Raw genomic sequence first — 13,420 nt, forward strand, 5'->3', positions numbered from 1 at the left:
ACACACATACACACACACATGCATATATATATGTGTGTGTGTATGTATATATATATATATATATATATATATATATATATATATATATATATAGCGCGGCGTGTAGATTTTCTGGCTGGGTGTCGCGATCCCGACTTTGCTGCTGCCGCCTCGGGCGGCGGCTTTTCTGTACTACAGCCCGTCAGACACTGCCTGCTGCTGGCTGACTGGTAGTACAACAGCCAGCAGCGATGGTACAGACAGCAGCAGCGTGCGCCGCTGCACCGCGCCCTACCGCTGAAGCACCACTACCGTGTGTTGCTGCCGCTGCTGCTGCTAGCGTGCCATATATATATACATATACATATATATATATATATATATATATATATATATATACGTACATCACTGACATACGTACATGTATGTATGTATATATAGAAAAGCCCAATGGCCGACGAGGTAAACATGCCCGCCCCTCGTAGTCTCGCTCCCAGGCTCCGCCCAGAACAGGCGGCGCTGCACTCGCTGAGCGGCGCATGCGCCCGCCGCTGTGGCTCGCACTATCGGTGCTTGATAGCCTGCCTGCCTATGGTGGCTGGCTAGCTCTTGATCGTCGCCGTCTCCTTCTCAGGCAACCGAAAGAGCCTCTATCTATCTAGCGGCGGCGAGCGAGCGAGCGAGCGAGCAAGCAAGCAAGCAGGCAGGCAGGCAAGTAGCGTTACACTGCTTACCACTGGCACGGCACGGCGACGACGACGGCGCCTGCTACCACTACGGCTGCGAAGAAAAAGAACGAACTACTTTATTAGCACTAGATCCGTGTGTCTGATCTCCGCGACCTGGCCTCAACGCTGTGCTCAGGATCTACTGTAAAGAACGCACATGAGAAGGCACCGCAGCACAAGCAAATCAGGCGAGAGCGCAGGCATCTACTGTTGCTAACAGCACGAAACAGAACGAAGCATTGAGATACCGTACGACTGCTATCGTAGCTGTGACCATCCCAAGAAGCTGACGATAACAAAGACTGGCTGGCAGACCCAGTGCAGGCCAGCAAAGGCCAACGAGCAGTCAGCCAAAAACCCTGCGACCGCACAGATCACTGAGTACGAGAGCGAGTGGCAAATGCGTGTTAGAAAGCAACGAACTATCATTGTTTGATGCCAGCATACATTGCTAGCACGTAGAGAGGCCAGTTCGCACAAAATTTTCATGAATTCGTTTTAAGTGCACGATCACAAGATCCAATGAGTAAACGGTAATTTTGCTACCTTCCATGAATTCAGCTGGCCAAACACTGTCGTATCGTTCAATGCAGACGATGTTATGTCAATACGGTTGTTCTCAGCGGACGCTCGAAAGCAAAAATATCAAATTCTTAAAAGTGGTACAATAAAGGAAGACGTGGTCAACGCAAAAAAAACACGGATGTGATTGTCGTCGTTTCATTATTACCAGTATTATTATTATTATTATCATCATCATAATCATATCACACATCAGAACGAAAGGCATCAAGTAAAAACACGTGAATGTTTATGATGGGTGGACATCGTCGCGCTGAAAAGGTGACACGTTTTGAAAGTGAAGACGGTGAATTCGCGTGAAAATGAAATACTGACAATTTTTGTTTGCTGGTAGTATACTGCTGATCGGCACCTCATCGGATGGTAGTTCCGAACAGTCGCTGAAGGCAGGCGAACGCGGTTCATCTAAGCGATGACTAAAGGATCATCTATCAAACGTTATTATGTTAAAGTAGTTTATCTCGACGACGTGTTAAATCGTCTCTGAGTAGAATAGTTGTATCGGAGTCTGAGCTACGCTTAGCGAGCACATCGTTCGGCCCCCACGCGCCTCCGAGTAGCCGCTCCAAGTGTCATGGCTAGTGGCGGAAACATAGAAAGGGTGAAGAAGTTGCCAAACTCTCCAAGGAGATATGTATCGAGTTGAGTGTGTTCAACTTGGATATGATTATGGTTGTTATCATTAACAACAACGACGATATCGTTTAAAGTCGTTACCTTTGACTTGTTACCATAGCTCTATCTGGTAGGACACCGTGAAGAATAGAACTAAAGCATTATTCACCTCAGCAACCTTCTGCGACAACGCTTGATGACGACAGAATCCTCGTTATCTTTAGAGAAACGTTGAAGCTCAACTTTCGACGCCCGATTTTACCACGTACAATAATCGAAAAGTGAAAGCAGTGGTGGCGATCTTGCTCCATTGACGTCCAAGTTACCAAAACAAGGGACGAAGCAAAAGAAGTTGACAAAAGCGTTGTTGGTCTACCATACATAGTTAACAGCAGCGTTGGCCAACCAGTGGAGCCTTAACTTCAATCTTTTATTAATGATCGCGCTGAAAAAGGCCTTACGCAACAGTAGAGTTATGTTGGTAGCAGATTGACATAGCCAGCTGCTATAGGCTGTGCTATCAAATAAACAAATAGCGCTTGGTCACTCAATACCCAATGCAAGTATCGAAGGTGTTTAGGCGAATCCACGACGGCAGCGGCAGCGTTAACAACAACAACGGATTACACATGCGACCACCGTTACCCCACTCGCAACAGCAGTCGCAGTCGATGACCGTTTAAGTTTCGCTCTACTGAGTCCTAGCTAAAGAAACGTTTGACAGCTGAATCACGTCCGTATAGAGCCGAGGAATAATCAGATGAATAATGAAGTGTGTTTCTGTTAATCCCCTATTTGGATTTCGAACCGAGTAGCAAGGACGACTAGATCACTCAGCTTCAAAAATATCAACACGTTCTTGACAATATTACGTCAATCGACTGATAGGAAACGACAGGACCAGTTCAGTCTTGGCGCGTCGATCACGATCCATTGTCACTGCTTACACAGAAAAAGCTGCGTGTGTCTGTCCAGGTGAAGTCGACAAGTCGAACTTAGCATTGACTTAGGCTTGGTGAAAATTTACGGAAGCCGCCGCCTCTGGCGAGCAGGCAGAGCTAGACGACAGCTGTTCGCAATAAAGACGGCAACGACCGCGTGACAAACACGCGCCACAACGGCTGCGAAGCCGGCGACTCCGACTCCGAATCAGATTCAACCAACTCAGACCTTCCAGTGGCCGCAGCAGCAGCAGCAGTTCGGTCTGCCAGGGCCACGACAAACCCGACCGTTACGACGGGACTCCGCGAGCTTTTCTGTTCCGTTAGAGGGAGTCAGCTGTTTCTGTGCAAGCCAAACCTCTGACCCCACCAATCGGTCAGATGAAAGGAAGAATCATCACTGGTCGCTACGTGCCGCCGCGCCATGTCTCGTTGTTCTAGCAGAAACTGGGCTAGGGGTCTCCTGTAATAATAGCTCCTACACAGTCTTCTACATATAGTTCTTCACCGGTTGGTGACAGGTGACGAAAATCATCAGCAGAGTTACTTAAACAATAACAGACAAACAAAGAGCCAAACGAACACACGTTGTGGCCAAACAGAGCGCAGATACAAAGAAGCATTAGAAACGAAGAGAGCAGGCTGCAGAATATAGGGAAGCGTTAATGGTCTCGTAATCATCCGACTGGACGAAGAAGTGTTACCGGCACTTTGAGTTTTGCCATCGTGAACCTCTTGCGCACCGCACGTTGCGCCTAGGCTCAGCCCCAACCTATAGGGTTCAGGAGGAAAAACGGTTGTGTTCGTTGTTTCAGTGGTTCCGGCTCTTCCTTCAGCAACTCAGACGAATCTCGGCGTAAGGAAACACACGCTCCAAAGCTATCCTGCTACAAATTAAAGGAAATATGTCATCGAGTAAGCCAATAACAGTAACAAAACTCTCTTAAACGCTAGAGTAACAGTACCAAATAACAAGACAATAAACCGAAGCCAGCGTAAAACACAAGCGGATTCGCGGCAAAGTGTTCCTTAGCTTCCATTCGATGTTCGCTGATATCGCTCATCAATACAAGTAAACAAGTTATCTCGTCTTTGTTGCTTAGTAAGTTAGCCATTTACTCTGTTGTTCGTGGTGCGTACGGTGAAGCGTTGCTATATTTAGTGGCAAATTCAGGTAGTGGCGCTAGTTGTCATCCTAATAGCGATTTTCGTGCAGTGTGTGACTCGATTAGTTGATAATAGAAGTGGAGCTGGTGTTCATGGCCGTCGAAAAGTAGCAAAGAAAAAAGGCTGGGTTTTTCGAACGGAAAACGCCGTATCCGAAACGGCATCTACAGCCGTAGAGCGCAAATGCAGCCATCAGGCGCATTCTAAGCAATATATCCATTGTTCATCGATATAATTATGTCGTAATTGTTATTTGGTGTCGCTATTGTCGTCAACACGTTATCGTTGTTGTGCTGGGGTGGGGAGTTCGGTGTTTGATCCAGTCGTCTCAAGATATCAAAAAATAGTGATCGGGCATCGTCTCGAGAGCGATTACTCAATTCAGTAATTGATTGAAAGTGATTGTGTGCAAGTGATTGGGAAGAAAGACGAAGTGGCCAACAGAAAAAAACAAAGAAGAACGGAAGAGAAATTAAATTTTCCGGTCTTAGCAGCAGATGTATAAGGGTCAGTCTTCTAGTCGTACATGGTAATTGTAGTGTGTGCCTATATTGTGTCGATCGCGTTGGGCCTGGTTGAGGTTGTAAAAGAGATAATCGGTTGTCGTTTTGCGGTCTCGATTTGTATCGTTGTGTGTTGAGCCCGCAACGCAGAGTGATGCGCCATGAGTAGCTATCAATTTGTCAACATGTACCCAAGCCCCAACCCGCAGGTAGCGGGAGGTGCCCGAGGGGGCGCTGGAGGGGGCGGTGATGATGGTGGCGGCCCGGGAGCGGCTCAGGGCAGCGGCGGCAATGGAGGAACTCCGCAGCCGCCAGTAACGCCAGTTTCGCCGGCTGTCTCCGCTGAGGGGTACTACCAGTTCTACCAGGCGGCCGCCGGAATGGGCGCTGTCGGGGGAGTCGGGGGGGTCGGTGTGGGTGGCGCTACTGGAGGCAATGGACAACCAGCCACCAACCAGTTCCACTACCGCGGCAGTCATGGCGAGCGGACAGACGCCGACGAGGTGACCACGGATACCGAGGATAAAAAGTACATTAGTGACAAATTTTGCGACAAGTTCGGAGATAACAAGTTCCAGGTAGGTTGAACATAATGTGTGAGCGTGCGCTTATCTCTCTCTATATAGGCATGTATGTACGACGGTATGGTGGCACGGTATGATGTTATTACATTGGGTTACTACCCAATGTAATGGGCTGTGCTGCGAAACGACGCATATACAGCTCGTTAACGTTTTAATCGTTCAACTCGGTAATAATTCTTGTGGTTCTCAGGATAACGATTTTATTGAATTTGATTTACTAAATTTAAGCACTACCTAAAAATGGCATAGTCGACACCTACGGTAGGAAAGAATTGAGGGCCGCTTCATTTATTTACAGGGAGTGTTATTACAAATCGGTGTTTCGTTCGTTGCCCACAGGAGCATTTAAGCATAGATACTGAGTAGAGTTTTGTTCATTCATAAAGATTTAAGATTTGCAATGTAGGAGCAGGGATACTTTGGCAAGCGTAGTTATATCCTATCATTGTCGTATTTAACGTCAAGCGAAGTTTCAACTAGTACGAATATTACGTTACTACTTTTACCGAACAATGAACGCTTTAAACGGATTATCCGTCCTTGAAAACATGTTGTACGCACATGTTTTGAACTTGATCGCGAACGATAAATGTCCATAAATCACAGGTATGAACGTTTTACTGCAGCAGAAACGTTTTGCTGCTAACCAATAGGTTTGCGACAATGAACACCTTCACGATGTCTGTGGCGGGTAGTTTGATCGTTCACACATTTGCGTCTCAGTACATCATTGCCGATAATAACTAGTACCTAATGTCGCCTGGGCGGCCTTTTATGGTGTCCTGAATACCCTGTCTGTACAAGGTTAGCTGATCATGGTTTGGTATTCATTTTCGATACGTGTCGTTCGTGAGTGACCGGCATACAAGTCGATTACCGCTAGAAATCGATATTCGGACTAAAATTCTCGTTCATCTTGGTTATCAGTAATAGAAAAAAATGACCACTTTCATTGACTATCACTGTTTAACTTATGCACAGCCTGTTTAGGGTTGCGTTGTGAAAAAAACTACGGGATCATGAGTATTCCGTTGTTGCAACCTGAACGTTGTGTCGTTCGCTGGATGACGAACCGTAATTAGTTAGAACACGATGAGCAATTTGATTGATTTCTCCATATCCAAATTGACTGAAAATACCCCTATGTGTATATAGCTCTGTTATCGTTTTACTATACTATCTACACATAGTTTTGAAATGGCAAGAGCTATTAGAACAATGTAGCCGTTCGTCCATAAAGAATTCAATAGAATATGGAAAAACACTTGAATAGTTTCGCTAACATTTCTGTCAGATGGCCAAGATATCATTTAGTAGAAAATATGCTATATCACCAATATTGCTAGTGCAATTTTTGTTACAATGATAGATCTATCTAATACCAGCGTGTAAAGGCTCTTCGCTTGATTTTTTACTACGATCCGTTGACTATCCAGATACAGCATCTTCTATATTTATATGATACTCGTATATACGTTGTTGGCATATATATCATATATTAAAGATTAATAATGTATATGAATAAATTATTATAATTACTGGTGACACGTTCAGGTTTTTATGAGATTTATTAGCATGTCGTTGTTGTCGTTGGCGCTGCTGTCGGCCGGCCGGTGGCGCAGCGCTCGATGGGTTCCACAATGTTCAACGTGCCGTCATGATGCCACAGCTGAGGAACCGTGAAAATATTGTCGAGCAAAGGAAGCGGAGATAACGCGCTTGGACGCGCAGCATCGCATAGAGCAGCGCAACGGCACGACAGGGCGTCTGCGAAGATATTTTCTTTTGGTTCTACTTCGGCTGCAGGCAGATAATGAAAATGGCAAGGAATAGGATGAAGAGACGCTGGCTTCACCCGATTCGTTATGACTCCATACTATAACGACAATATTATGCTTTTAATAATATTCGTCGGCCGATGTTGTTCGAATATCTGTGGCGGAGATGATGAGTACAGTGGACCGCGTCCTTCTAGCGATGAATTGTCGAGCTCGAGCTTTTGCAAGTGGTCGTGATGCCGTTGTGATAGCACACTTCCTTATTAAACTTACAAACAGACGAGTTGGTCGAGAACCGTAGCGAAGATTCTGACAAATAATAGATAACCTATAGAATAAAATATTTGATACGATGCATACGGAACCTTAGAACATGGTATATTTCGTACTGATTTCCTTCGATATGATTTTCTGTCTGATTGATTGTTTGCTATGGCAGTATGCTATAGAATTGCCGTTAAAGATGAATTAAACATAAAGAAAAAAGGCTGCGTTCGAAATTATGCACAAAAATTGGGCTAGTACGCACATCCGAATCCATGAGAGCTAAACAGCGTCAGAAGATACTGTTTTACAGTTGGTAACGTCCCCCCCTCGGCTGTACATAAGTAAGTATATTTGGCACCGAATAATTTAGCTCGTTAGTTTCACGTCCGAAGAACGCGTAGCCAATCAACATTTACGCAGTACGCATACTTGCTATGTCGATTTCTGACGGCATAACGGAACCAGCGCAGCCAATGAATTTCGCCCATTTCACTCATGAGCATTTGCAGCTTCTACGTCACTCATATTCGAGGGTACAGTATTACCATATATAAGCCATATAGACAATATATCTCAGCCGTCACAATATGGACACAACAAACAAGTAACGTGTGATTGTGCCGCTGTTAAAACTTGTAGCTTAATTTAGCATCTCCTAGACCCATATCGTCCGCTTTCCCCATCTACTCTCCAAACTTATTCTCGTATAAATCGTATTGTGTAGATTAATCCGAACAAGTTTTCACATAGGTACGTTGAGCGGGATATTACGTACAATTTGTCAACACACAGACCAACATTCATTAACATAAATAACGGCAACAGAGCGGAGTAGGCCGTCGGTTCGTTTGTCTGCCGATGCTTGTTAGCTAGCTGTTAGTACAATGTCATACATTGTCTAGGTTCTTTGTTTGTATGCGGCATCTGTCTGCTTGGGGGTGATACAGCCGTTCGAACCCAGCTTGGCCCATCGCGATGGGGATTCAACACCTCCGTGCTCCGTCCCAACCTAACGCGGCGCGGGTCGTCAGTTGTGTGGGTGGCCCTCCTGCACGTCAGACTATGCGTGCGACTGTGTGTAAGAAGAGGCGCTATCGAAAAGGCCGATCTCAGCGCCACCTTTGTTTACCCTTTCCCTTTCCTTCGGTCACCGGGCCGGCACTTCCCGCCAAAAATCGACCAACGGAACCCCTCTGGCAACGACCGCGTAACATGGCATAGCGCGCTGCATTACTTCGACCACCTATTTGTTATCAGAAATAGACGAAGGCTTGAAGTGAGGCAATCGGCCTTGCCCCCGCCCGTCACGTTATTCTTTTCCGGCTCTTACTGATTCGTGCATCTGTTTTAAACAATACATAACGGCAGGACTGGGCGTACAATTCGACTCATTTCATGCAGTCATTACAAAGGTGTTAAAAGTATTAAAGGTTATTACCCTTTTTACTGACGGTTTTGGGTCTAACCGACGATTTCGTCTTTGTTAGTGCGTTATCGGTTTAAAGATAGTAGAATGTATTTGATCCTATATAGGTTTTTCCTAAAGCGTTCACTACAGGTCGACTTACATGGGATTAGACTACGTATCTTCATAAATAATCTTCATAAAAATAAAAAATCATTATTGCAAGCAATTCGTTGTAGGTTCCTTGTGAATATTAACAATATCGGCAAGAGTGACGAGCTAAGTTCAGTTGAGCGCTTCGAGTTCAGCACTTGAGGAAAATTGATCAGTCTATGGCGATAAAGGATCTTTTCGGGACAATACTCATCCTAATGGATCCTAATGAACTACGCCTGTCAAACGAATTTGGAGGCGGCCTACCGACTACTGTGCATCCTAGCAGGAAATATGAAGCGTAGCAGATTGCCCGGCGTAGTATTACGCCCTATCCGCGAAGGCGATGATGTCTTTTTTTTTTCGCAAGACCCCATCGACGACTTCAGTTATTTAGCTATAACAATCTGTCGTTTACCTGCACCAAAACGAATATGGCCAAGAGGGAAAGCCCGGTCGGACCCATCAGAGGTGAAAGGTTGACAGGAAATGGCATTCCATCTTCACTATATAAACCTCTAAGCTAAACTGAAGTTGCCTGCGAGTGAAACTAATAAGGAAAAATTGCAAGTAAATTAAAATGTATCGTATTTTTTAATAATATTAGCTATCATTATTGATTCGTATGATACTCCTCTCGCTCCCTATTGGCGTTGTATAGCATTCCATACAAAAAATTTGGCTCTATAAAAATATAAATAGTGATAACTACTTAGCACTTCTATTGTATGCAAGTATATGTAAAACACAAGATTAACGGTCATTCTAAATAACGATGTTTCAGCTGCTGCTGCTGCTGCTGCTTGTTTGTATCTAGCTTATCTGGCGGGAATCGTTCTGAAGCTTGGGCTATTCAAGGACTAGCATTGTTGACGCTAATATATATATTTTATGAATAATTAAATAGCTTTATGTTCTTTTTAAACGATATCGTGTCTGACTCACACTTGTGGCATCTTTCGCCTTGAAGGAAGACCTTTTTGGCGTGTTTTTACTTTCTCAAGTGAACATCCTTGTTTCCCAGGGTTCTGACTAACAGATTGGGATCCGTCAAAATGAAGGCCTACTGCAGGTATTAGATAAATGTAGTATTGCGTAAGTCTCGCCAAAAGCTGAACAATCGTATTGGTATCAATATTTTAGAGGCGTTGAAGCACTGGTTAATGCAAATGGTCCACGCTTGTCAGAAGCTGTCGCGAAACACCGATCAACGATTAGGCTGATGCTGGTACTACCGGCGAGCGCAGTCCCGATGCTTATGTGGCACATGAAAGCAATGAGACTATACAGTGACAGAAAGCTTCATCACAGGACGAGAGTTTTATGTCCTCACTCCTTTTCTAGGCTTCCTAAGGCGCGCAGCCAACGAGCTAATGATTCGTCTATTTGTTTGATGGTGTGTGTTTCGCTCGTGTGGCCACCGATCTCGGACCTTAGACTAGATCTTCGGCTAGTTGTAGAAACAAGATGTCGGACCACCTCGCAATTCACCGCGCAATTGATGACAACCTGAAAGAAAGATTCCGCCATTAACTACACAGACTTGCAGGCGTTCTCTTACGTCGCGCTTACTACGAGCGCAGTACTTTACAATATCGGACGGTTATATGGTATCGGATAGGTTCATTCACATCTGATCTCGGCATACCTCGACGTACATGTGGCCGTTTGCTAATGAATACTTACGCTTACAGTATAAAAAGCCTATATGGCTCGTTGCTAGCTATCTCCTGTAACCACTGAACAGCGATGTTACGTAATAGAGAAGACACATTAGTGTAAGAGATAGTACTGATGAGCAAATAAAAATAGGAAACAAATCCAAAACGACACAAAGTAAACCAGCGGTTCTATTAAGACTTGTTGTTCGAACCGTATCAAAGGATCAACGCAAACAATGTATTTGCCCTATGTCTTTTGCGCAAAAAGACCGTGTAGTAAGGTAATTTTCGTATGCATACCTTATAATGGGAAAGCAATGCCTACCACAAGTGGTCGACGCTTACGCCACCACCGGATATAAAACTCGAAACATTTAAAGCAACGCTCTGCGGTAAAATATTATCCACATACCATCAACACCGCCCTTACAGGTATAGAATTTCTGCTGGGTTGCACATAGTACCCAGAGTATAATTGTGCGCCTCCCTCTTTAACCGGGCAACTTGAGTTCGGGACATTTTGAATCGTCGACGCACTGAGCCGTAGAGATTCTCTATGAGAATCGTACAGGCATATACGTAGTGGATGCTTATGTTATATTCGTAAATCTAAGTGCTTCATTCCTGGGTGATCTTGGCATGAATCCAACGGTGGATTTGTGTGGACAGACCTGTGTACTCATCGGCGTGCTTGCTGTTCGTGTATTATAAATAATGACGACAAACGGGGGTTGGGAGTATGAGAAATCTTATTTTACAACTGGACTTCCGCTACTGCTACACTAGCATCAGGCTCTTGGTTAATTCAATTTGAAGGAGCTAGTTGAGTCCGGATGTGCGCTGGGAACTGTGAACGCGGAAAAAAGGGTGTGAGGGTTTTCAAGGAACCAAGAAAGGACTCACTGGCTGACTCCTGCGCCCTCGATGACTGAGGCATCTGAACTGCGATAGCTCAAATATCCTGTATTACCCGGCCTAACGCGAATCCTTGCATGCCCCTCTCTCCGTGTGTCGTAGGGCCCACAGATGAGACGGGGTTCGTTTTCGTATCCTCTCCCCGACAAATTCATATCTTCCCTACGCCCTTCTGCCAGACAGGCAGCTACCCCCCGTCGCTGCTACCCCGTACTTCGCTCGATGGCGGTGGCGGTGGCGGTGGTGGCGGCGGCGGCGGCGGCGGCGGCGGCTCAGCAAATCATCGAGCAACATTTCGAATTTGACACGAACCAGACTTCACACGCAGTTCATAATAATAATAATAATCATCGTAACGATAATAATGTGATAGTGAGAGTAAGAGAGGGAGGCTAGAATAATGGGGTAGTAGCTTTCACTCGACCGAAAATAGAACCCTGGGCAAAATGCTATTCGAATCCTCGTGTCGTCATCTAATACGGTGACGGGTGAAATTAAGTGTAGCTAGCGTTGGCGATGCTAATGCAATTAAAACAAATACAGTTTGGGCTAGCCGTTCTTATTTCATCTATCTGGCAATGTACAATCAACCAGCTAGCGAGTTCGGCGATAGGAACAATTGAGGACGACTACTGCTGATTATGAATCAGAGGACAGACTGATTTCGAGTTGAGGCAGAGAAAAAAAATGTCGAGTAAAATACACGAGAAGAATATATTAGCTCTACGAGTATATGGTAAAACTGGTGTGAAATCAGGAAAACAGTCTTCGTGGCCGCAAAAACGAATGTTTAAAAAACGATACAGGAATAACGATATCTATGCATCCATATGTCAGTCTCTAAATAAATATGATCACCCAACTATAGTAAAAACAGCAATTTTCGATAACTGCTAGCCCGATTTGCTAAAAGTACATAATACATATATATATTTATGTAAGGTATAAAAAAACGTTCACGTAATATTCAGCGTCCAGTGAAAAATCTAGGCGACAATAAAATAAATTACCCGTTTATCGATAATATCAGTCAGGGGCAAGATACTTGTTCAGTTCTATGGATATTGGCAAGTGTATAGTGAATTTCAAATCGATTCGGTCTGTCGCCCACACAGGATATGGGTCGCTCTTCTTGGGTTTTGATTGTACCACTGAGTTTATACCACAGTAACGTAAAACGCTTGTGCTGGATATGTGGAGATATAGTAACTTGTCTATATATAGTAAGTACCCCGCCGCGATTGTTTGTTAATCTCCATGAGTTGTTTTTCAAAGACATAAATTATTGAATTATCGAAATGCTGGAAATTTTTAATTATTTGTTTATATCGGTGATTGTTATCATTGGAGTGCAGTGAGTTCTGTCTTTTGATCTATGTGACGGACAGCATCACGGGTGTCTAAGTGCCGCCTAGCTTTGCCTACGGACACTCAGGCTCACGGCCTTATTTGTCCATCTATTGCACATGATTCTACTGACGCCATTCAGCTACACTTTATTAATGTTGTCAATTTAAATCTAAAACGAGTAGTAGTTCTTGAGCCTGATCCCATACTTGCCGTGGCCGCCTTATCGCTCTGTTGTAGCACCTCGGTCACCTCGTTATAGTTGTCCTTGTCGACTTATTGCAACCTTCTTTTTGCGATGCTTCCATGATCTAGCATCAGTAAACCTGTTGTATTGTTTGAGAGTCTTCTGCATTGCCTATTGCCCTATTTTGGTAATTTTTGTACATTCATTCGGTAATCCGATTACTCTGCTCCGATTGTTCAGTCACCTCGATCCCATGTATCATGGTTTAGTCATCCTGCAGTCCTGTAGCAAGTGCTCCACATCCGTGCTTTGATTATCCTGTGCTTCCATTTTAATTAAGTCCCTAATGTGTTACGTTAATTAAAAACCCTCTTCGCGATCATTCAGCTATTTTAAAGTGAGGCTGACCTAAACTATACATATAAAACCGTGCGAGGAACCGAAGGAGCAGTGAAACGAAAACATTAATATATAATTGAAAAGTATTTAAACGATTCGTGCGGAAAATATCGTACTCGACTTCATGGTATAAAGGAAAAAAAAGCTTTGTGCCTATTCTGTGAAGTTGAAAAACTATGCAACCGTAGTATGTATGTATGTATGTGTTT

At 44.3% G+C, this 13,420-nt stretch overlaps 1 protein-coding gene across 5 annotated transcripts in view; it reads left to right on the forward strand.

Annotated features, from left to right (window-relative positions):
- Window positions 1-570: 570 nt before the first annotated feature.
- LOC111252483 (uncharacterized) overlaps window positions 571-13,420 on the forward strand; it is an 81,602-nt gene continuing 68,752 nt past the window's right edge. For 2 of the 5 annotated variants that reach the window (XM_022810465.2, XM_022810468.2), the window contains exon 1: window positions 572-5,093. In XM_022810465.2, coding sequence (XP_022666200.1) covers window positions 4,677-5,093 — 417 coding nt within the window. In that variant the 5' untranslated portion in view covers window positions 572-4,676. Of the gene's footprint in view, window positions 5,094-13,420 lie in introns of all 5 variants that reach the window. The other 3 variants (XM_022810467.2, XM_022810464.2, XM_022810466.2) reach the window with 3 other exon arrangements.

The sequence above is a fragment of the Varroa destructor genome, unplaced genomic scaffold, assembly GCF_002443255.2.
Source record: "Varroa destructor unplaced genomic scaffold, Vdes_3.0 BEIS01000006.1, whole genome shotgun sequence".
NCBI lineage: Eukaryota > Metazoa > Arthropoda > Arachnida > Mesostigmata > Varroidae > Varroa > Varroa destructor.